The sequence below is a fragment of the Cynocephalus volans genome, chromosome 7 (genome assembly GCF_027409185.1).
Source record: "Cynocephalus volans isolate mCynVol1 chromosome 7, mCynVol1.pri, whole genome shotgun sequence".
Lineage (NCBI taxonomy): Eukaryota > Metazoa > Chordata > Mammalia > Dermoptera > Cynocephalidae > Cynocephalus > Cynocephalus volans.
Window position 1 is genome coordinate 78,032,729 of NC_084466.1, and position 21,847 is coordinate 78,054,575.

At 40.0% G+C, this 21,847-nt stretch overlaps 1 protein-coding gene across 5 annotated transcripts in view; it reads right to left on the reverse strand.

Annotated features, from left to right (window-relative positions):
* Window positions 1-21,847, reverse strand: part of FRY (FRY microtubule binding protein) — a 216,918-nt gene that overhangs the window by 160,156 nt on the left and 34,915 nt on the right. For all 5 annotated transcript variants that reach the window (XM_063101926.1, XM_063101924.1, XM_063101923.1 and 2 more), the window contains exons 3-7: window positions 21,343-21,396; window positions 4,381-4,520; window positions 690-780; window positions 373-452; window positions 174-254 (exon numbers count right to left, since the gene is read on the reverse strand). In XM_063101926.1, the coding sequence (XP_062957996.1) occupies window positions 174-254; window positions 373-452; window positions 690-780; window positions 4,381-4,520; window positions 21,343-21,396 (446 nt within the window). The remainder of the gene's footprint in view (window positions 1-173; window positions 255-372; window positions 453-689; window positions 781-4,380; window positions 4,521-21,342; window positions 21,397-21,847) is intronic.

Genomic DNA, 21,847 nt, shown 5'->3' on the forward strand with positions numbered 1-21,847 from the left:
AAGATAACTTAGTATCTGCCTTGGAGGAGTTTCTAGTCAGTTTCAGAGATGGGGCACACATGGCAAGAAGAGCCCTAGTTCCTTTAGCTCACAATATCCCCCCTTAAGTGAGGGCGGGGAGGAAAGAAGAGGCACTCATGTTCTCACAGTAAAGGGCTCTGATGTTCACTTACTTAGCTTGTGCCAGCACTCCAATGACTTCTGCATACAGGTCTGCCACGATGTGCATATTGCCAGTGTTAGGACCAAGGTACCTAAGAGAAGGTATAATTAGACAAATTAGGGACCCCTGGTTGTCTGAAAAGAGCAAACGATTGATTTAGTGTTAAGCACCCAACTTCTTCAATATTCTAAGGTGAGAAATCACCTTACCCTTCTTTGTACTTAAAGTGCTTGAAAGCCAGGTTAATAACATCATGTATTAAACTGTCTATTACAGGATGAAGTGGAATCTGAAAAAAAGAAAAAAATGAAAAGATGATTCTTAACTTGGAAGAGAATGTTAAAGATCAAATCAGTAACAGTACTTTCAATAACTACATATGACTTTTAGCAATCAATAAACATAATTCATATGTGACCCAGTATTTGGAATTCATAAACAATTGAATAAATTTAGACTTTCAAAGCTTGATTAGTTTTTAGATTAATAAGTGCTATTTAAAAGTAACAATAAATTAATTACCTACCTGTTTCAAAACTTCTATTAATACTAAAGAAAAAATAAAATCAATGGCGAGGTCCCGTCTTTCCATTAAGTAGTCTCGCTGCTGTTCATCGCTGTAAAATTTAAAATATTCCTATTAAATGGCACTGAAGACATCCTCAGAGTGATATAATTCATCAACAGTCTAGGACTCATCCCAATGGACTGCAAACCCATTTTGTTATTACAAGACTGCAGTGGTAAACACATGCTAATGCTCTTTCTCTTATCAATGTGGCACAGTGGACTATACTGGATTCAAAGTCGCAACATTTGACTTCAAGTTTAAAAATTTCAACCATGCTAACTTGAGCAGCTATTTGTGAATCTGTAACCTCATCTTGTGGACTTTCCTAAGATACCTTTCAACCCAGGAATTCTATCACGTGTAGAATGTGACACAAACGTGAGACAGGTACACATGAGGTATTCATGAAAAGGGACTTGTGAAAAGAGCTGAACAGTGTAAGGAAATAATGAGGAAATGATATGATTACCAAATGGAGCAGGACTACAACGGGCAAAGAAGAGGCCAGCATTACTTTTCATTTTCTCTCCCTGTTCCTTTCCTCTTGCCCCTCTGCTACTTGAGATTTAGCGCAAAGAGGAATGAAGGGGCGAAGGCGTGTTGGAAGAAAGACTAAAAGGCAGATGGAAGAGAGGGGGAGAGGCAAGGTGGAGTCATTTGCACTCATTCAAAAGTCAGGGAGCAGAGTTAGCGCTGTCAGAAGGGCAGAAATGTGTCCCCTCTACCCTGTTTTTTGGCTTACCTACCACACTGACTGAGGGCTCATTTGGAATTGAACAAAGAAAGACAAATGACATGATTGCCATGTCCCTTGGCAAGGACTAGTGGCTAAGAGCACTGACTTTGGTGTGGGATAGTTCTGGCTTAGAATTATGCCTCTTCTACTTACCAGCAATTTCTCTATCTACAAAGTGGGAATAGTAATAGTATTTATATAAAGGTTTGAGAAGATGAGGCATGTATTTAGCATCATTTCCCAAACACATAAACACTCAATACTTGTATATTAAATAAAACCAGTGAGGAAGGATGACAGGATTTAAACTTTTCAGGAAGATATTTTCAAAATAAATCAAGACTTTTACATATAAAATGTTTTTCTCTTCAGTTAAGAGGGAATAAGAAGAAAGGAATGTGATATTTAAAGATACAAAAAAGGACTTCTGGAGGCGCTCTGTCACCTTGAGTCAAGCGAAGGCTGGTGGATGACAGAATGGGTTAAGGAGGGAAGCAGTAGCTTGACTTTCAAGGGAAAATGTATTTGTAGGGCAGGAACTCATTCATTTAGGATCATTTACGATTTGGGATCATTTAGGATATCATTTGTCATTTCTGCCCAGAGGAAGAACGGTCAGCAAAACCATCTATGTGAAGTCCTTCAAGACCCACTAGAACTAGAATGTGCTACTGCTGGCCAGGGGGGAGGACATGTACGAACTGCATGGAAAAGGAGGTACTCATAACCCACTGCACCACGGAATGAGGAAACAGGAGGGAGGAAAGACCAAAAGGAAGGACCAAAAGGCAGCGAGAGAACCTGATAAAGCCTCTTCACAAGTGGCCATAGGGCCCTGAGAAAGCAGCAGTTCTTGGGAGAAAAAAAAATAAAAATTAACCTCTAATTCCATTTTATTTAATAAGCCAAATTATGCTTTCAAGTGAACGTAAGACATACACTCTTTCAATAATGAATTCAACTTTATTGCTGGTTTGAGGTCTCACCGCCTCGAACCAGAGGCATCTGACAAATTTATTTGGCAGCCAAAATGTTGATATTATACTAATCTTAGAAATCATAACCCAATGTACATTCTTCACATTTCACTATTTTCACTTGCTTATGCCCCTCCCTAAAGTTTCTCTTTTTTCTATTAACAGAACCTCACATTACTAGCTATAACATGCTCTGGAGACCCTCTTTTGGCTTTTTCTCACACATTCAATTGTTAAAATGTTCAAATGTAACTGAAATGTTACTGAGTTGAATTTTCCTGATTCTATATTTGTTCTTAGCAGTTACTCTGATTTCCTGAAAACAATCAGTAACACAATTTAAAACACCTATTATTTTCAATCCATAAATAAATCAATCCATAAAAAAATCTAGTTTCAGGAACTAAATTCTGACAAAACAGAGGAGCAAAACTAAAACTCTTTTAATTCAACTCACTAAAATCGTTCCACTCCCTAGCTCCAGGAAAGTTTTCATATCTGTTCAAAATCCAACATGTAATACGGGAAAAATAATAAAATGGTGCCATTAATTTATTAATCACATAGTCAGAATCATTTTCAGCTATATAATTGAAATTCTACCTTTAAAACTTGATGAATTAAAAAAGTATTTATGAGGAGAGACTGCTAAGGAATACAAGGTTTCTTTTGGGGGGATGAAATGTTCTGGAATTAGACAGTGGTGATGGTTGCACAACCCTGCGAATATACTAAAAACATTGAATTATATAACAAAAGGGTGAATTTTATGGTATGTAAGTTATATTTCAACAAAAAAATTCCTTCTTCAACTAAAAAGAATTATTCAATATGAAAAAGTTATTCATCTCTCCCCCAAACAAAATGATAAATAAATTATTGAATCCTGTGTAAAACTTAAGCATATTATGCAACTAAATTACATGTTCAGATAAAACATAATTTGGTAAAATTACAGATCTTCAATTTCAAGAGAAGTCTGTATTTTTTTAAAAAATAATTAGGACTGTCAAGAAAAATGAGAGGGATAAGCCACTCCCAAGAAGTAGTATACATTTGCTTTTCTGAGTGATTACTTTCAGTTTACTGTCTTTAAAAGCATTACAAAAATGTATAATTAATTTGTGGAGAAATCTGCTTTTAAAATAATCTCTTATTTTTAAAAAACTATATTAAACTTTCCTATATTCACTGCCTTGCCTGTACTAGGTTGATTTCAAACATATGAAATTATGTGTATTTACTTAAAATTTGGGGAAGACACATTAATCAGACCATATGAGAGTCTTAACTTTTACAGCTACTGAAGAGCTCGTGTAGCAGCCGGTTGTACTTTTCAAACCCACAGGAGGAGGGGACCACAGAATAAGTAAAATTTTCAGCTGGAAGGAAGAGTCCGAGATGGTGTAACCTAACTTCCCTGTTTTGCTCACAAAGAGACAGGTACGGAGAGGTGGTGAGCTGCCCAAATTCACGTGGCTAATCAGAGGCAGTGCCAGGACTACGCTAACATCTAGTTCAGGGTCCTTCCCACCACAGTACACTGAGCACTCAAGGTTATTAGGACGAGGACTAAAATACCTCGGTATGTCCTGTGAGGCCTGCAGCTGGCCTTCTGCTTTTGGTGTAGACTGCAGGGGACAGAACAGAAGAAAGCAGACAAGAGGGTGATCTGGAGCCCTTTATACCCCATCCCTACCGATGTCGAAATAAGCTTGTGTGTATGAATTTTCACTCTGTGAGGACTGGCAGTGACTAGCTGCTCCAAATATTTTACCTGCTACAGACAAGGGGGCCCTGCAGCACCTGCTAGGCATCCTTGGGAAGAGTCAGGAAGACCTAGATGCCCAGATTCTTATTCTGAATTGTTTCTTAAAAAAAAAAAAAAGACCAAAAAACCCAAAACCTACAATCTTTACACAAAGAAATGTACCTTTTTGATTTATTGCTTGTTCTTGGTCTGTATTCATGTGACTCATCCTCAATACCATTTTGCCTTTTATACCAGTCAAATAATGTGCGCAGAATGGAAGGCAGGCAGTACTCAGAAAGGGAGCTCATTGAGCTGATGACCTACAGAGAAAAATGCAGGTGATTAAAAAGCTTTGGTGGCACTCCCGACTGCTGAGAAACTCTTTATTTCACAAATAACCCCGAGCTATATTCACTACAAAATGTTATTTATCACAGTCCTTTCCTTCATAATTTTTATTAGTGCATTCCCAAGTGTGCAAGTCTCTCAATGCTGGCAGATGTTCCTCATACAATAATAATTTTGTGATTCAAAAAAGTTAATGACTTTGTCTCCCTTTCACTTTGGAATTCAGATGTTAATTGTATGCAGGTTATTCATGGTATGGCAATGAAATTATTTTTCCACATCTTCTACTATAGTACTTGCACTTTATAGGTCCTCAAAAATGCTTGTTGTACAAATAAATAAACTAATACAATTACATTAATTGTTTAAGGGAAATAAATCTATCCCCCAAACAAATAACCTAAGAGGTAATAATAGTGTATGGTTTCCTGCCAATAACCATTCATCCATTACTTTTTTTTTTTTTTTTTTAGAAGATGACCGGTAAGGGGATCCCAACCCTAGACTTGGCGGTGTAAGCACCACGCTCTCCCAAGTGAGCAGCTGGCCATCCCTGTATAAGGATCCGAACCCGTGGCCTTGGTGTTATCAGCATCACATTCTACCAAATGAGCCACGGGCCGATCCCATCCATTAATTTGAAGCATGCCCCAAATTAGACTCAAGATATGAATGGGTAGCAATAATTAATTTACCCTCTATTATGTTAAAGGCAAACTTTTCCCCTCTCCCTTAAACAACAAACATGCCTTATATAGACTCCAAGTTTCTTATCTGGTAAAATTCCTAATCTTTTACTAATTACCACAAAAAGAATGAACCTTCATCTGTATCTCATACCATATGCAAAAATTAACACTAAATGAATCATAAGTCTAAATATAGAACCTAAAACTTTTAAACTTCTGAAGAAAACACAGGAGAAAATCTTTGTGACTTCAGATTAGGTGAGGATTTCTAAGGTATGATCCAAAAGGCAAAGTCCACGGCAAAATTTGATATACTGAAAGTCATCTGTTGGGAAAATAGAATAGTTTGGTCAGGGCCCTTGCCTCAGGTCCAGTTGGGTGTGGTTTTAGCACATCCTTTGTAAGCAAATTGTATGTGTGTGTATATATAGTTAGTGCACATGCACACCAATGTATCTTCTTTTTTTTTTTTTTTTTGTGACCTGTAAGGGGATTGCAACCCTTGGCTTGGTGTCGCCCGCACCGCGCTCAGCCAGTGAGCGCACCAGTCATCCCTATATAAGGTCCGAACCTGCGGCCTTGGTGCTCCCAGCGCCGCTGTGCTACCAGTGCTGCACTCTTCCGAGTGAGCCATGGGACTGGCCCCCAGTGTATCTTTTTAGTTTTGTTGCTATTCTTGTGTTCTTCAGAGAGAGAGAGAGTAGAGGGGAGTTTGGTGAAGCAGGCAGGTGGGAGTCAGCCTCGGGCATCTGCCCTATGCAGCCTTTCTAACCTATGGCTCCAAGGACCTTTTGGCCAGTTACCTAGCTCACAGACCTGAATGAAGGGGTCTGGTGACCCAGCCTGGCGTGTGAGGAGTCTGGGGACCCAGCCTGGCATGTGAAGGGTTTGTGACCCAGTCTGTGAACAGGCTTGAGGGGTCTGTGGGCTCCAGAACCATCTTTAGCTCGACAATCAGCCCAGTTGGTGCAGGATTACCAGCAGGTAAAAGAGCACCACAACTGGAGTAGTCATTGTTGCCTAGCTTTACAACTGGCACCACGAACAGCTAGACAATTGGCGCTGTGAGGATTCTAGGCCTTAGCCTAGCCAGACAAATTAGTGTAGTCGGCAGGATTCTGACATTAGCCCTTGCCGTGGCACCACAATTGACATAGTCTGTGACAGGATTCTGAGCAGGTACAGGAGCTAAAACCCCTTGGAAGAAGGAGGAAATGTGGCTATCTTTGAGCACGTGGTGCCCAGTGGCAACTTTTCTGCTGATCAGAGCCTGGCTGTTGTTCACTATGCTGCAAACTGATCAAGATTTGCAGCAGAAAGCAGAGTTGTTAGAGACATGGATAAATGTCCTGGAGGATGACGTGCAGGGACTGGCCACTCCTGCCTCTCACACCAGGGAAGACGACCAACCCAGTGGTGAGTTGGGGAAAACCATGCATCTCCAGGCATGAACTGTTGTGCACGAGAAATGGAGACAGTAAAGCAGCAGAAACAGGGAGAGCCCCTGGCTGCTAAAACTATGAGACCTAGGGGTAAATGGTGTAATATGCTCTAGAGACTATGTAGCAAATGCATGATGCGTTTGTCTGAAGGCAAAAGGCTCAGAGGGTGCCACTTAACCCCGATGGCTGGCCAGGTGCCATAAAACCCGAGAAAAGAGTGCCACATGCAGATGGGCAGATGACCCAAGGATGGGTGCCCCTGCAGAATTTCAAGTATGTTGTCACCTGGTGAAAAGGTGGAAAACCTTTTCTCCATTACTACATGCCTGTCTCAGTGGCAGCAGTTACAAGAGAGCCACAGATAATGCACAAAGGTGAGGCAGTCACTCCTTTACGGACTGGATGAATGCAGCTGTGGGCAAATGCTGCAAAACTGCTTGATACTGAGTGAGTAGCCAGTGTAGGCTGAGCTGATTGAAGTAATTCAAAAGCCAGAATGTAAAGGGAAGCAGAGCATAAAGATTTGGAAAATTTGCAGCTTGGCTATGCGGTAGAGAAGCGCAGAGCAGGAGAAAAACACAAGGGAGAAGCGGATAAGCTGTTTGCTAAAGACATTTTCTTGGTGGTGAGGCAGCCAGGTGCGAAGAGCCAAGACAATGGGGAAAAAAGCCCTAAATACCTTTGAGAAGTCTGGATGGGTGCCCCACCTGTCACAGGCCCTGAGGGCATTTGAGAAGTTTGGGAGAGCGCCCCTCCCATCTTAGGAGAACTGAGTTGTCCTGAGGACAGACCTGGGGTGCAGCTGCCCTCAGCAAACTGCTCCCAGATTCCCAGCGGCTCTGGCTGGAGCAATCTTGCCTCAGCACCTCCAAAGAAAAAAAGCCGAAAACCTTGGTGGCATTCACATTGTGTTAAGTTTGCAGGCCAGCAGTATGTGAGAGCAGTGGAGGCGTGGCAGCCTCCACCTAGATTTTGGAAGATGTATGAATAAGTTGGGGGACTCAGGCGGAGACCTGCTGCAGGGGTTGAGCCGTCGTGGAGGTCATCTACAGAGCAATGTGGAGCAGAAAAGTGGGGTCAGAGCCCCCACAGAGAACCCACACTGAGGAAATGTCTAGTGGAGCCAGGATGGCAGGACTGCCACCAGGAGCCCAGAACCGTGGGGCTGCTGGCAGTGTGCAGTGCTGGCCTGGAAAAGCCGCAGGCACCAGGGCAGCTCAATGGTCTGCACTTGGTGGAGCTGTAGGAGCGAGGTTGCCCAATACTTTGGGGATCGAGGTGCCTCAGTGTACTTAATGTTTGTCCTGTTTGGGTTTTTGATTTGTGTGGGGACTGTTTTTCCTTTCTATTCCTCTCTTATGGAATGGGAATGTGTACCCAATGTCTGTCCCACTGTATCTTGGAAGTAGACACACTTGTTTTTGACTCTTTACAGGTTCACAGCTGGAACGACTTTTGCTTTTGGTCTCAGATGAGACTTTGGACTTTGGACTTTTGAGGTGGTGCTGCAACAAGCTAAAGACTTTTGGGACTGGGATGGAATGTGTAATGTGTGAATGTAAGGGTAATTTATCTTCACTAAGGGAACATTGGAGAAGGTTCTGAACATGTAGATTGTACGGTGAGGACCCTGAAGGGGTGGCTTGTTGGGAAAATAGAATAGTTTGGTCAGGGCCCTTGCCTTGGGTCCAGTTGGGTGTGGTTTTAGCACATCCTTTGTAAGCAAATTGTGTGTGTGTGTGTGTGTGTGTGTGTGTGCGTGCGTGCGTGCAGTTAGTGTGCATGTACACCAATGTATCTTTTTAGTTTTGTTGCTATTCTTGTGTTTTTCAGAGAGAGAGAGTAGAGAAGAGTTTGGTGAAGCAGGCAGGTGGGCGTTGGCCTTGGGCGTCCACCCCATGCAGCCATGCTTTCCAACCTATGGCTCCAAGGACCTTTTGGCTGGTTACCTAGCTCACAGACCTGCATGAAGCGGTCTGGTGACCCAGCAAGGCGTGTGAGGGGTCTGGGGACCCAGCCTGGCATGTGAAGGGTTTGTGACCCAGTCTGTGAACAGGCTTGATGGATCTTGGGCTCCAAACCCAGCCTTAGCTCAACAATCGGCCCAGTTGGTGCAGGATTACCAGCAGGTAAAAGAGCACCACAACTAGCATAGTCATGGTCAAGTGGCTTTACATCATCAAAAATTAAAAGCTTCTGTTTTTAGAAAGATATTGTTAAGAAAGTGATAAAAGACGAGTCACCAACTGGAAGAAAATATTTGTAAAACACATATTTGATAAAAGCCTGCCTGTATTCAGAATACGTACACCTACAATGAGACAGGTTTTAGGTACCTAATTAACAAACAGTATAAGCAAATTATAATACCCAGTGCTGATGATCAGTAATAAAATGGACATATTTATGCACTAGAAAAAAATATGCATAACATATCTGGAAGGTAATTTGGAAATACACGTCAAGAATCTTATAAAAATAATTCTCAAGAAGACCATTCTTAGAACTTATCTCAAGTACATAATTAGAGATGAGCAAGAATGTTCAGGACAAATATTATTTATTATAGCAATAACAACAAAAAAAGGAAACAACCTAAATTTCCAGCTGTATGTAAATGCCTTAATACAATGTAGAACTGGATCTAGACTATTTATGAAATCACTAAAAATCACATTTCAAAAATGGTTAATGAAAGGAAAATGTTCATATGTTAAGTGAAAAGAGAATAAAAAATAATTGGTGTGATTCCAATTTGGTATAAACACTATATAAGTTTGCATATACAGAAAATAAGACCAGAAGGAAATATACCAACATGTAGAGGACATGTTGAAACCAGGAGTTCTCAGGAGAGCCAGATCACTAGAGGGAGAGAGTGGGTGGAAGTTTAAGAGAAATGAAGGTGGATTTTACCTGGGTCTTTTTGAGAAAGGGTAGAAATTTGAGATGAGACTCAAGAAAGAAAATATGCAAAGATCCAAGGCAGCAAAGCCTATGGTAATGAAGGTACAAAATAATTGTTTGTTGATAATTATCATAATGATTGTGATGAAGGAAAGAAGAAATATCTGGCTGGTGTGATGCCAGAATAGAGAAATATTATACTGCAAAATTTTCTCCTCTAGAAAATGGGGAGCCCTTAAATATTTTTGAATAGGGAAACAGGCCCATAAAAATGGTATTTGGTAGGTTTAATCTAGCAGTGATGTGTAGGAGAATACACACACACACACACACACAAGCTTGAATTGAATGAGGTTGGTGCACCTGTTCCAGGCATGTGGTGATCTCGGCCTGAGCTGGGGAGGTGGCAGAAGGAATGGAAATCCTTAGTTAACTTACAGTGCTTCTGAAGTTAAGCAGGCTCGACTTAACTTCCTTTTATAAAGCAGGAAAACAGAGCAAAGGGAGCTAAAGTGCTTTGTGTCAATAGGATTTTCCACTGTCACCTTTACAAGAAGCCCTAAGATTGAACAAAAGAATTATTGCTTTCTTCCTCAGATTCTATTTCTTCATTACTGAGCCTATTTCATGCTCTCTCTTCTATAATGATGGTTACATGTACACATTCAAAACTGTACATTATCTTTAGTTATATGTTAAACATAGACTATTGTATTCAGCTTGCCCTGTGAACCTAGTCCCACGTGTGGGATAGTCACAAGCTCCATGGTCTACTACGGACCCATAAAGGAGATAGAAACTAAAGTTTGACCCTAAATATCTCTGAATGGAGCACATGGTGTTCAGTTACTTCACTCTCAGTAGAGAACATCCGTGGTGTTCTTCAAACTTCAGCTATAATAATTAAAAAAAAATTTTTAATAATGATTTTTTTCTATCCATTAAAAAAATCACCCTGAAGCCACTCTCGGTATTAGATCTAGGGCATACTTTCCCTGGCAAATTCTCTGAGACCATCTCAGAAGGGATGAAAGGCCAGCAAGGGGTGGAGGTGTGTGTTTTTTCCATCCTTCTTACTGCCCTTTTGAGCCCAGGCTCTCAGGAAGGAAGGGTGGGATTTAAAAAGACCTGGCTCTCAAAGCTCAGGAAGGGAGGAAGGTCTCGCTGGCTTCTTGGTAACTCAGCTTCTCCATTTACGGGAAGCAGAGCCAATGGTGAGATGAATCCTAGCTCTGTGCTGCTGCTGAAAGGGGACAGGCCCATTTACAAAGATGTTCTTGTTGCATTTAAATGATCATATTCTTCCATCATAGATGAGCTAGGTACTGGGCTGCATGAGAGGATGAAGTGCACCGACTCACAGAACCATTTCATACTGGTGTTTTCTTTTGTGGGGGGAGGGGGGGGAGAGGTGAATACTAAACACACTTTGTAAATGTTTTAACATTTACTTTGGCATTTTATGTATAAATTAGGCTAAAAGAGACTGTTCGTTATACTGTAGTGAAGACACTGATTATTCATAAGCATTTTATTATACTTGATAAATGCAAAGAAGGAAACTTCACACATAAATATTTAAATAATTACTGTGGAGTCACTCCATATTTTACAGTAATAAGGTTGACCTGTTATGAATGGTACATTTAATGAATAATTTGAAAGTAACTCCACTGATTGTCCAATTTCTCAAACAAGTTCAGGTGACCCAGCAACCCTGTGTACTCACTGTGGAATACCAAAAAATATTAAAGTAATTTTAAATGCAATTTATTTTTACTCAGTTACATATCATACTATTGCTACATCACAGTATTCAATGAGTGATGACAGATACTAAAGCCTTAAGAATAATTTATTACAAAACTTAAAATTATAAAAATCTATACATTAAATATATTTTTTAGGCAAATGAGGAAGAGATAGTCATTATCTGATTTTAACATCTTGGTCCATTTTACAGAACACATTATTCCACAGGAGAATAATTTAAGAAATGCTAACACTAATATATTTCCAATGCCAGTTAATTTGTTTTTATTCTTAATTGCTTGTATTTCTCATTTGTGCATTTTAAAATAGATTTTCATTGAATTGTAGCAACAGAATGATTGTTGAAAAGCTAGAATTGTATCTGTTTCCTCTTCAGGAAAATTATTACTATCCAAGATGGCAAAAAGCAATATTAGCTCTGTGATAAATGTATGGCCATTTTTTTTTTATCACATTTTCTGTTTATAGATGGCATTTTAAACATATTAAGAAAGTAAGGTGCCACAAAAGTACATAAAACATAACAATTAGAAGAAAACCTCAATAAAAGTTACTTAGAATGTTTGAGCAAATTATCTGGAATTTATAGAGATGACACCAGTAAAGAATATGTCAGACAGAATTGCAAATAGCTGCAACTTTAATGTTCTCAGAACCTTAGCAAGACTAAGAACTTAGATGACTGATCCTTAGCATGCCATATTTTCAAAATTTCACCTGTGTCTGGGGAAGATCAGATGCTTTTGGTATCAAGTTACAGCTCTGCATTAGCTGGACATACCACCATCTCTCTGAAGTTCTGTGTTTTTGGCTATAAAATGAGACTAAGAATACGAATGTACTTCAAAAAGTTCACGGAAAGATTTATATTGCTGTTTTTCTTCCAACTTTTTGAAGTAACCTCGTATTTACCTCACTGGGTTTTTATGAGAACAAAATTGAGGTGCTATAAAATATGGGGCATATAATAGACCTCTAGAATGTCTGTTTCCTTCTTCCATTTCCAAATACTTAAACTGAAGCACAACCAAAAAATGATTCTGATGAGATTACAGGCTACATGTTAATGATAGAATGAATGGCAGAAGTTGATGACAGAATCTTACTCATCAGACCTAGGAAAATGTTGCTTTCTAGGTATACTGCAGGAGGAAAAAGCCTCACCTATCCCTCATCCAAGCACAAACTCCCAAGACCTCCATTAGAAGCCTTGTAGCTTGGTTTGCGTTCCCATGCTTTTCTGACTCCATCAGATGTAAACACAATCCCTCCTGACCAGCCCCTTCCAAATGCTTGCAACAGAGATGACCAAACAATATCTGTCCTGCATGAGACCTATAAGGGGAAGGTGGTAACACGTGGCTCCCCAAGGTGGCTGCAGGCAACAGCTCACTCCAAAGCCAATGAGAGAGGACACTGAGAATAGTAACTGGTGACTATTCTGGAACCAGAATCAACCAATTGAGTAAGCAATCAACCAATTATCCACATGTTAGACTCTCAGAAATTTCCACCCCGATGAAGAAAGGCTGAGACTAGCTGTTAAGTGAAAAATGGACACAACCCTTGGCAGGAATGTACAGTGTTAAGCTCTTGTATTTCATTCAGGATAAGAGTGTTCCGTAAAACACAGGCTGCCCTCACGTGACTCTGCCCTTTCTCACCTAATTCCTAATTATCTGTCCTTTCACTGAGCTTCTCAATCACCCATGCACTGCCGATGTTTCCTCCGTCTGCCTCACTGCTCTCTGCTTGGCCCCTGAAATCTGATTTCTGTTCTTGCTACACTATTGACTCCTTTCTCTGAAAGATCAGCAGGAACAAAGCTAATGGCCAACCGATGGCCTTTTTGGTGGTCACTTCCCTTGAAGTCTCCTGAGCAAATACCAAGACACTATATACCAGGTTCTCTTTGAAAGACTCTCCTCCCCAGAATCCTATGATGCTGCCCTGTCTTAGCCTCCTGCACATTCTCATATCTTCTGTGTGGTTCCTCATGCAATGCCAAAGCTTAGTAAGACAATTCATCTGTGACAAAAAGGATCTGAATTCTAATTCTGATTATTCTGGCACAAGCTCCTTTTGGGAGTGATCATATTTTACTATGCAGAGAGAAAATAACTTCCACTTACTGTATGGACTATTTCAAGAGACAAAGGTGGAGCATTTAAATAGAAAAACATCATGCAACATACAACTGTTTGTATTATTATATATCATCATTAGATGCTATATAAGTGAAGGTCTAAAAGCCAAGGCAGAGAAAATCGACAAGAAAGCATCCACATGCAGCTGGAAGGTATGTGAAAGAATAAAGATTCAATTATGACTTCGTTCAACAGCCAGAATTTCCATCTCTGGGTAATGTATTCAGTGATTGTCATTTATACGTCCTCCACCAGGTAAGGGTTACACACCCCTTCAGGTGAGGAGAAGGAGAAAGAAACAGAAGAAGAAATAGTAGAAGATAGAAGAAAAGTCATGGTGAATGGCTTTCATTCACTGGATGCTCTCCACAGATCACAGAAAGGAACTCATCATTGGTACCGTGATTATGTGCCGGCATTCCGCATTTTAATATTTGTTGCCACTATAACTTACCTGTGAAAGCAAGTCTCTTAAGGTATTTAACATTAACCTATCAACTATAAAAATGTATTCTACATGTCAATGAGTAGCCACTGCAACAAAAGGCCTTCTCCAAGCCGGCTCCCAATGAGCTCCTAGCTGCTAACCTCCAGTTCTTCTTTGCCTACATCTTCCATGCCCTCCTTTCACCAGATGCCACGATGGGCCATCCCTGCCCTGGAAAACTGCATTCTTAGGCTTCTCCCACTTTTTTGGCCACCCTTTTCTGTCCACTCATTGTGGATTCCACCTGCTGACCCTAAATTCTGTAAGTTTCCTTATGATCCTCTTCATTCATTTGCTCTGCTCTCTAATTTTCAGTGTTTGTTCAGTGGCCATAGAAATGAATGAGCCCCAGTTATTCCTCCTGAGATATTTCACACTCTGAAAATTCCATATGCATAAACTGATTTATAGCCTTCCCTTGTTTTCTTCCCCCCCAAACATAACATTCCTCTGCTTGACAAGCTCCTAATCCACAGAAAATAGTCCAGGCTCCTCAGCATGGCTTCAACTACCCTGCAAAGGGTAGTAAACTCTGCTCTTTTCACCTTCAACTTCTCCTTTGTCCATGAGACTCCTCATAACCTGGCTCACCTTGTTCATCCGGATAACTGTATCTTTTAAATCACTGCTCTTTGACTGCTCCCTGTGTGACACACCCGTGTCCACTGTCCTAGTGTCAACTGCTTCCTTACCTGACTTCCTAGAGCACTTGATACTTACCTCTATGAGAGCCTTTACATTGCAGTAGTGTTTGTGTACACATCTGTCTTCCTCCTGGGATTGAGAATTCCTTGGGGGCAGGAAGTCTATCTTGCTGGTTTTTGTAACTCCAGAACCTTGCACAGATCCCAGTATGCTTCAGGCACTCCTTGTTGAATTGAATGGAAATAGCTCCAAATCATGGTTTAAAACTACAGTTATCTTCTGTTTTGACTTCTCTCAACCAATACTGATTCTTCTTATATAATTTTGCTTATAACCAACCTTTCTTGAGAGTCCACCTCCATTTTAGTTCAGGAACTTTTGGCCTCAAATCTATCAAGTGCCACATGCCCAAAATGCCTCCAGCTGTCAAGGGTCTCTCCACTACTCCCTTCGTGAATGCTGCCTTCTTGAGGTGAACATCAAGTTGCCACTTTGATTACTTTGATACTGGTCTGTGCAGGAGGAAGCTCCATCCACCTAGCATTAAGGTCTTCCATAATCTGATCCCTTCCCACCTATGCAGCTTGACCTCTTTCCTAACACTCCCAGACTGGAGAAATAATTGGTGTTTCAATGGAAAACTAGAGCACACTTCTCCAGGGGTTATCTGATTCTGAGTCTATGGGGGATCTACACCTTTCAATGCCTTTGAGCTATTTTAAAGCTGTGTAAATGGTAGAGGAATGACAGTGATGCAAAATAATTCTTGTCTACAGACATGAAAAAACTGTCCGGTGAAAGTTCAATCAACTTCCCTCTCCTGTGTGGAAGGAGCCAGTTTTGCCTCTGATCGCACATCCATTTCAATGTTCCTGATTTATAAGTGGGTCTGATTTTTGGATTTTCTTCTGAACTGGTTGTAACACCCCTCATTAACAATGAGTTAAATAAAATCTTTAACACATGTTCATTTTATATCTGTATAAGAGTCATGATTTTACCTCTTTTTGAAGATTATTCTTTAACAATATGCACCTTCTGCTCCAACTAAATTGATCCATTTATCAGTCCCCAAAGATAACTTAAAATGTCACTGTTCTGTTCAGTGCCTTTGCATAGAATATTCACTTCTGAAATTTCCTATCTTGCTCACCATCAGCACTCAGCAAAGTCCAATTGATTCTACTGTTTTAGCCACCTGATAAACTCTCTCTTCCAGAAAGCTTTTCCTAGGCAGCTGGCCCTGAAATCTCAAAATGTTTACTGTCCACACTATTCATGTGGCACTTCCTACACAAGGGCTCCTGTCAGAGCTGTTTGTGCACTGTTGTATTATCCTCTTCTGGATCTGAAGTTCCTGGAATGTGAATCACATTCCTGGGGACCTGGGGACCTTCCTGGGGACCACATTCTTACATCTTTGTGTCCTACACAGAGCTTTGTGTGTGTACACAGACACACACACACACACACACACACAAATGTTCGCTAAATTCAGGAGCTTTATTATCATGACAATTTTTCATTTATTTTACTCAGCTTTGACAGTTACTTTAGCTATTTAAAATAAGTTAGTGGCAGTGTACCTCTTCAAAGTGCTGTTGGAAATCTCTTCTACCTTGATTGATTCTCATTACTGATAGGACTTCCTCACTAGCAGGGACTGGAAGTTACAGCCCATATGGCTCTGAACATGTCCTGCCTGCTCTGTGAAGCCCTCTCTCTCTCCTGGGGCTCACACCACACATGGACCTTTCTCTGTCAGCTTACTTATTAGCCTGGGGTTATCATTTATCTGATCACAGTTTCTTATGTCTCTCTGCCACTAGACTGGGGGCCTCTCCAGGGCAGGCACCAGGCTTTCTTCACATTTATTTCTGCAACTGGCATAATGCTGGGCATATGGCTGCCACATAGTAGGTGCTGTGTAAGAATGTGTCAAATTCATATTCTTGAAATTTGTGAAAAGTGAAATTCTGGGAATGAGGACACAAATTCCTAGCTCTCCAATATGTAAAGTATTTACTTGTACGATTTTTCTCCTACTAATGCTGAGCCTAGAAAAAAATTAATCTTGTTCAGACATCTTGTCATTTATGAAACAATAGGGCTTTCCCCCCAGGTTTATTCTATCTAGGGTTAGATTATAATTAAATTAAGAGATATTAAAATAAAGTTAAGACAGAAAATATAGAAGAAAGCTTAAGAAAACATGATGTTTTAGCCTCTAAACATATACATATATTTAAAATACAACTCGAAAATTGGCAAATTCAAGGAGAATTCCACAGTGGGAAAAAAAGAGGTACAGAACTATAGTTTTAGTGTTATTGAACATTTTGGCAAAATATCTAGCAGAGACAGGTAGTTGTTACCTAATACCCACTCTTCCCTTCTTCCCTAGTTATGAAATACCCCATTTTTTGATAGACACATGGTTGCCCAAAGTAAAATCTCCCAATCTTTTTTACTGCTAGATGTGGCCATGTGATTAACATCTGGCAACTGGATATAAGCAAAAATGGTGTATGGAATGTTGGCAAGTTCTGTTTTTTGTTTTTTTCCTATAATTCCTTTTCCCATTTCTCCTTACTGATGCCTGGAATACAGAAGTAATAGCTAAGCTCCAGCAGCCGTACGAGTATGGTAAAGGGAAAAGAAAAAATTATATAAATCCTGGACTGATTTCCTCTATACTTCTTGAACATGAGAGAGAAACAAACTTCTATCTTGTTCAAGCCACTGTTATTTGTAATTTGCAGTGAAACATAATCATAACTGATACAGAATCACAGATCCTTTACCTGTTGAAAACTCTCCTCTGACTGAATTCTCATCAACCTACTTTTTAGAAACAAACTGATTATACAGTAAAAAGCATAGGCTTAATAGTCAGAACATATGGATTCCGGTCTTGGCTGCTTCAGGTTTTAGTCATGTAATATTGGATAGCTTCTCTGAGACTCATTTCCATTAAATGTAATGGAGAGATGAAGATGATATATTCTTCTAGGAGATGTTTGAAGGATTCAGTGATGTCTGGTGAGATAACATGTGAGCAGGGACTTAGTAAATTAATATAAACACTACATGATTTTTTTTTTTTTTTACTTCTATTTCTAGCAGGAGGAAAATAAATCATGGGCTGCTTAAATGGAGGAATAAACAGGCCACCTAGGATTAAGCAGCAATAGGATAGAAACCCAGCTCAATATACCCTCTCATTCATACTGTAGAGAAAAATATAACTTTAACATGCATAATTTGCTTCTGTATATAATGCTTGCTAAAAATGAGAAAACATAGCTAACACCATTTTAAGTAAGGCAGGCCCAGACACATTAAATTCCAGGAAGGGAGTAAAACACCACCCGGTTCCAGGAACTGACTGACCAGTTCCTTATCTAAAAGCCACCTGGAAGATAAACGATTGGGAAGTGCACTGTTCCTTATCGGGGTACCAGCTCGCTAGAGCTCACCAATAAATCTAAAGGGGCCTCAGATAACAAGCAAGCAGTACACAACTCATCCTGTTGTGAAAGTCTGTCCAAAAAAACTGTTTAAAAAGCTCTTGTGTTAAAGGCTCCGGGTCGCTTCTGTCCAGGAGGCTAAGTGACCCCAGCATGCTGGAATAAACTCCTGTTGCTTGATTGCAGCGATCTCTGTCTCCTGGTCTTTGCAAGATGAGCCTTCCCAACAAGTAAGATTCGCGCTTTCGGGCCAGTCTTACAATACCAGTGACATTTAAAAGAAAGAAACTGATACAAATATCCTCTAAACAGAGACCAGTTGTATGCTGTTCAAAGGATGTTCTTAGCATAGTGTCTACCCTGTGGTAAGTACTAAATAAATGTTACCTCTGGTATTACTACCACTCCTATAATTACGGCAATGGAGTCTATTCTCACAGACAGATCTCTGTGGGAATCCAGATTAAAATCCTACTGTTTGGAATCAGAACAAGGGGAATTACATAATTTGAATGTTTAATGCCAAAAGACTAAGAGATGTTGATATATTCATGGCCTTACAAAAGGGATCAAAATTCTTATAATTCGTTGGTTGAAACTTTGACCGGGCACTTAGTCTGTTTTGTGCTGCGATACCAAAATACCTGAGACTGGGTAATTTAGAAAGAACAGGAATTTATTTCTCACAGTTCTGGAAGCCAGGAAGTTCAAGGTCATAGTACCTGCAGGTTTGTTCCCTGGTGAGGGTCTGGTCTCTGTTTCCAAAATGACGCCTTGAACGCCATGTCCATGAAAGACAGAACTGCAAAAATTGATGAGCACCCTCTGTCGATCCTTTTGTAACAGCACCTGATCCACTCATGAGGGACCAGCCCTCATGGCCTCATCACCTCTTAATGACCCTACCTGTTAATACTATCACATGGGGAACTCCTGATTGGAGGGGACACACTCAAACCATAGCAGGCACCTTTTGGAAGTTACTTTGCTGACTTTTTTCCATTGAATCCACAGGTGGACCAACTTCAGTCAAGCTTCTGGAGTCTTTCTATCTCTTTAAAATGAGATAGACTTTGTAGATTGTCTTCTCTCCCAGTTCTTATGTGAATTTATGATTTAGTGATCAGAGGACAATCCCATGTGTCTTATTGGAAAGTTCTCCGTGAACATCTTACTACTGGTTCACCCTGAAAGTGTCTTTAATCATAGTACAGATGTGTCACCTGGGAGACTTGTTAAAATGCGGATTCAGTAGCTCCAGGGCAAGGCCAAGATTCCGCATTTCTAATAAGCTCCCTGGTGAGGCTGATAGTGCCAGACATGGGCAACACTGAGCTGCAAGGTTAAAAGTAATAGAGCCGGGCGAGCCCGTGGCGCACTCGGGAGAGTGCGGCGCTGGGAGCGCGGCGACGCTCCCGCCGCGGGTTCGGATCCTATATAGGAATGGCCGGTGCACTCACTGGCTGAGTGCCGGTCACGAAAAAGACAAAAAAAAAATAAAAATAAAAAAATAAAAGTAATATAGCCAATTAATTGTCAATGCTGGGACTTAAACCCAGGTGTGTGTAATTCCAAAGGCCATGTCCTCCATAATGTTGAAATACAGGAATAGAAAGCTCAATAGTAAATGAGAAATTGTGTTTAAGCCCTATTATTTGGGATAATTATTATTTGCAAATATTAAAATTTAGAAGAACTCTTTTCCCAGAGAATAAAGAAAGAGGTACATTAAGCTGTAGAAAAATAATGTACTTTTTTTGAGAAAAGGACAATGATAATTTAAAGGATAGAGAGACAAAGAATATAAAATAGAGTGGAAAATGACAGAAGATAGATGCTAAATATTTACATTCTTGAACAGAACAGAAGGAAGAACAGCTTGTCACATTTCCGAAACGGTGACCCCAAACATCATGTACCATATTCAGCAAGGGTCTCTGACCACCCTGGCATCCTCCAGGTGACAACAGTAACTGATACTGTGACTAGAGAAGATAGCACCATGCCCCAGAGAGGTGAGGCCCATTGCCCATTTCTCCAGCATTCTAGAAAACTGCCAGCTCGGCCAGCAATATAGAGCAAGACCAGAGCCACAGCAGCCTTGGGAGGCTGGCCATGAGCATGAACTTGTGAGGTCTGTCTCAGGGAACAGCTCATAAAATAAAAAATAGAGGATATTGTCTCTACAGTCAGTCATGATGTTTCTGGATCGCACAAGTCTGGACTTGTACAGGTGGATACTTCTCTGGATTCCACATTAAGGGCAATTTCAAAGCCTTACAGAAAGTGTACTCTGTGTCTGTTCTTCATTAGACCACAAAAAACACCATATTAGATCAGGCCACGGTGCATCCAGCAGGATTTTGTCTTTGACACTGGCACCAACTGAGGTTTTTGAAGAACATGCTGTCCTCTTTGTCCTTAATTGTAGTTTAGGGAACACCATAAACACATCTCTGACTTCTGATGTCCTCTTGTCCGTCATTCTCAAACTTACCTAAAGCCTTCCTGAAGTTAGTGAATCAGGATCTATCAGATCCTGATTTCTCATGTTTATTATGTGCTGGTTAGAGTTGGATATCCTTTTACTAGGATTTTTAAAAAAATCCTATCCATTTTTAAAGGACTTTCTTTGCATTTATTATATCTCAAATTATTTTGTTCATGTTCTTATTTTCTCTTTTAGAATCTAAGGTCCTATATTGCTTTATAATTACTGCTGAGGTGGTTTCTCTCTCACAGGATTGTGAATTCTTGAAGAACTAAAACTTACCCTAGATTTTGTATCACTGGTGCCTAATACTGTGTCATGCAAATAGTAGGCATTCAAACAGTGTTGGATGACAACATAAATAAACTCAAGTGCAGAGATCCGATCATCACACAGCATTATTTATACAGAAGAATCTCAAGTCTTTGAATGGAACTTCCTTTAAACTATCTTTTCTCAGTTTATTTAATGCTGATATACAAAGACTTAGGAAATGATCAATCAAGAGCCTACTCAAATTATTCTAGCACTTTTTAGTTCTTTCTAACTCAAATCAATGGACATTTACTGAACATCTACTGTAAACCACAACTGCAAATGCTGCAGGGCACAGTTCTTAAGACCACATACCCATGTCCTCTTTGAGGAAGTTCATCAATACAACAGTATTGAGTATTCAGGCCTCGCTTTTTATGCATTTCAAAATAAAAACCAGTATATAACATGTATAACATATCACATACTTGATCAAATTGGGGGTCTTCTCCTCGTTGTAGAGATTTTGTCAATGGCTTTTCCTAAAAAGAATATACACAAGAAAAATTATTAGAGGCTCTTAAATATTATAAAAGAATGCCATTATTGTTACAATTTTTCTCATCTATTTCCCCCTTCATGGAAGGAGAAAGTTTCAGTTTTTAAATGAGTGAGAAATTCTCCCTTAGCTATTCTGACTTTAATATGTAGTGTTTGATCATTTCCACCACGATTTTTGCTATTCATCCTAACACATACCTCTTGGGCCAAAACATTAAGAATCTGATGCTCAGGGAAATGCAAATTAAAACTATAATTATCAGATGTTACCTCATACCTGTTAGAGTGGCTTTTATCAAAAAGACGAAAGATAACAAGTGTTGCTGAGCACGTAGAGAAAAGGGAACACCTGTATACTGTTGGTAGGAACATAAATTAGCACAGACATGGAAAACAGTATTGAGGTACCTCAAAAAATTAAACATAGAATTA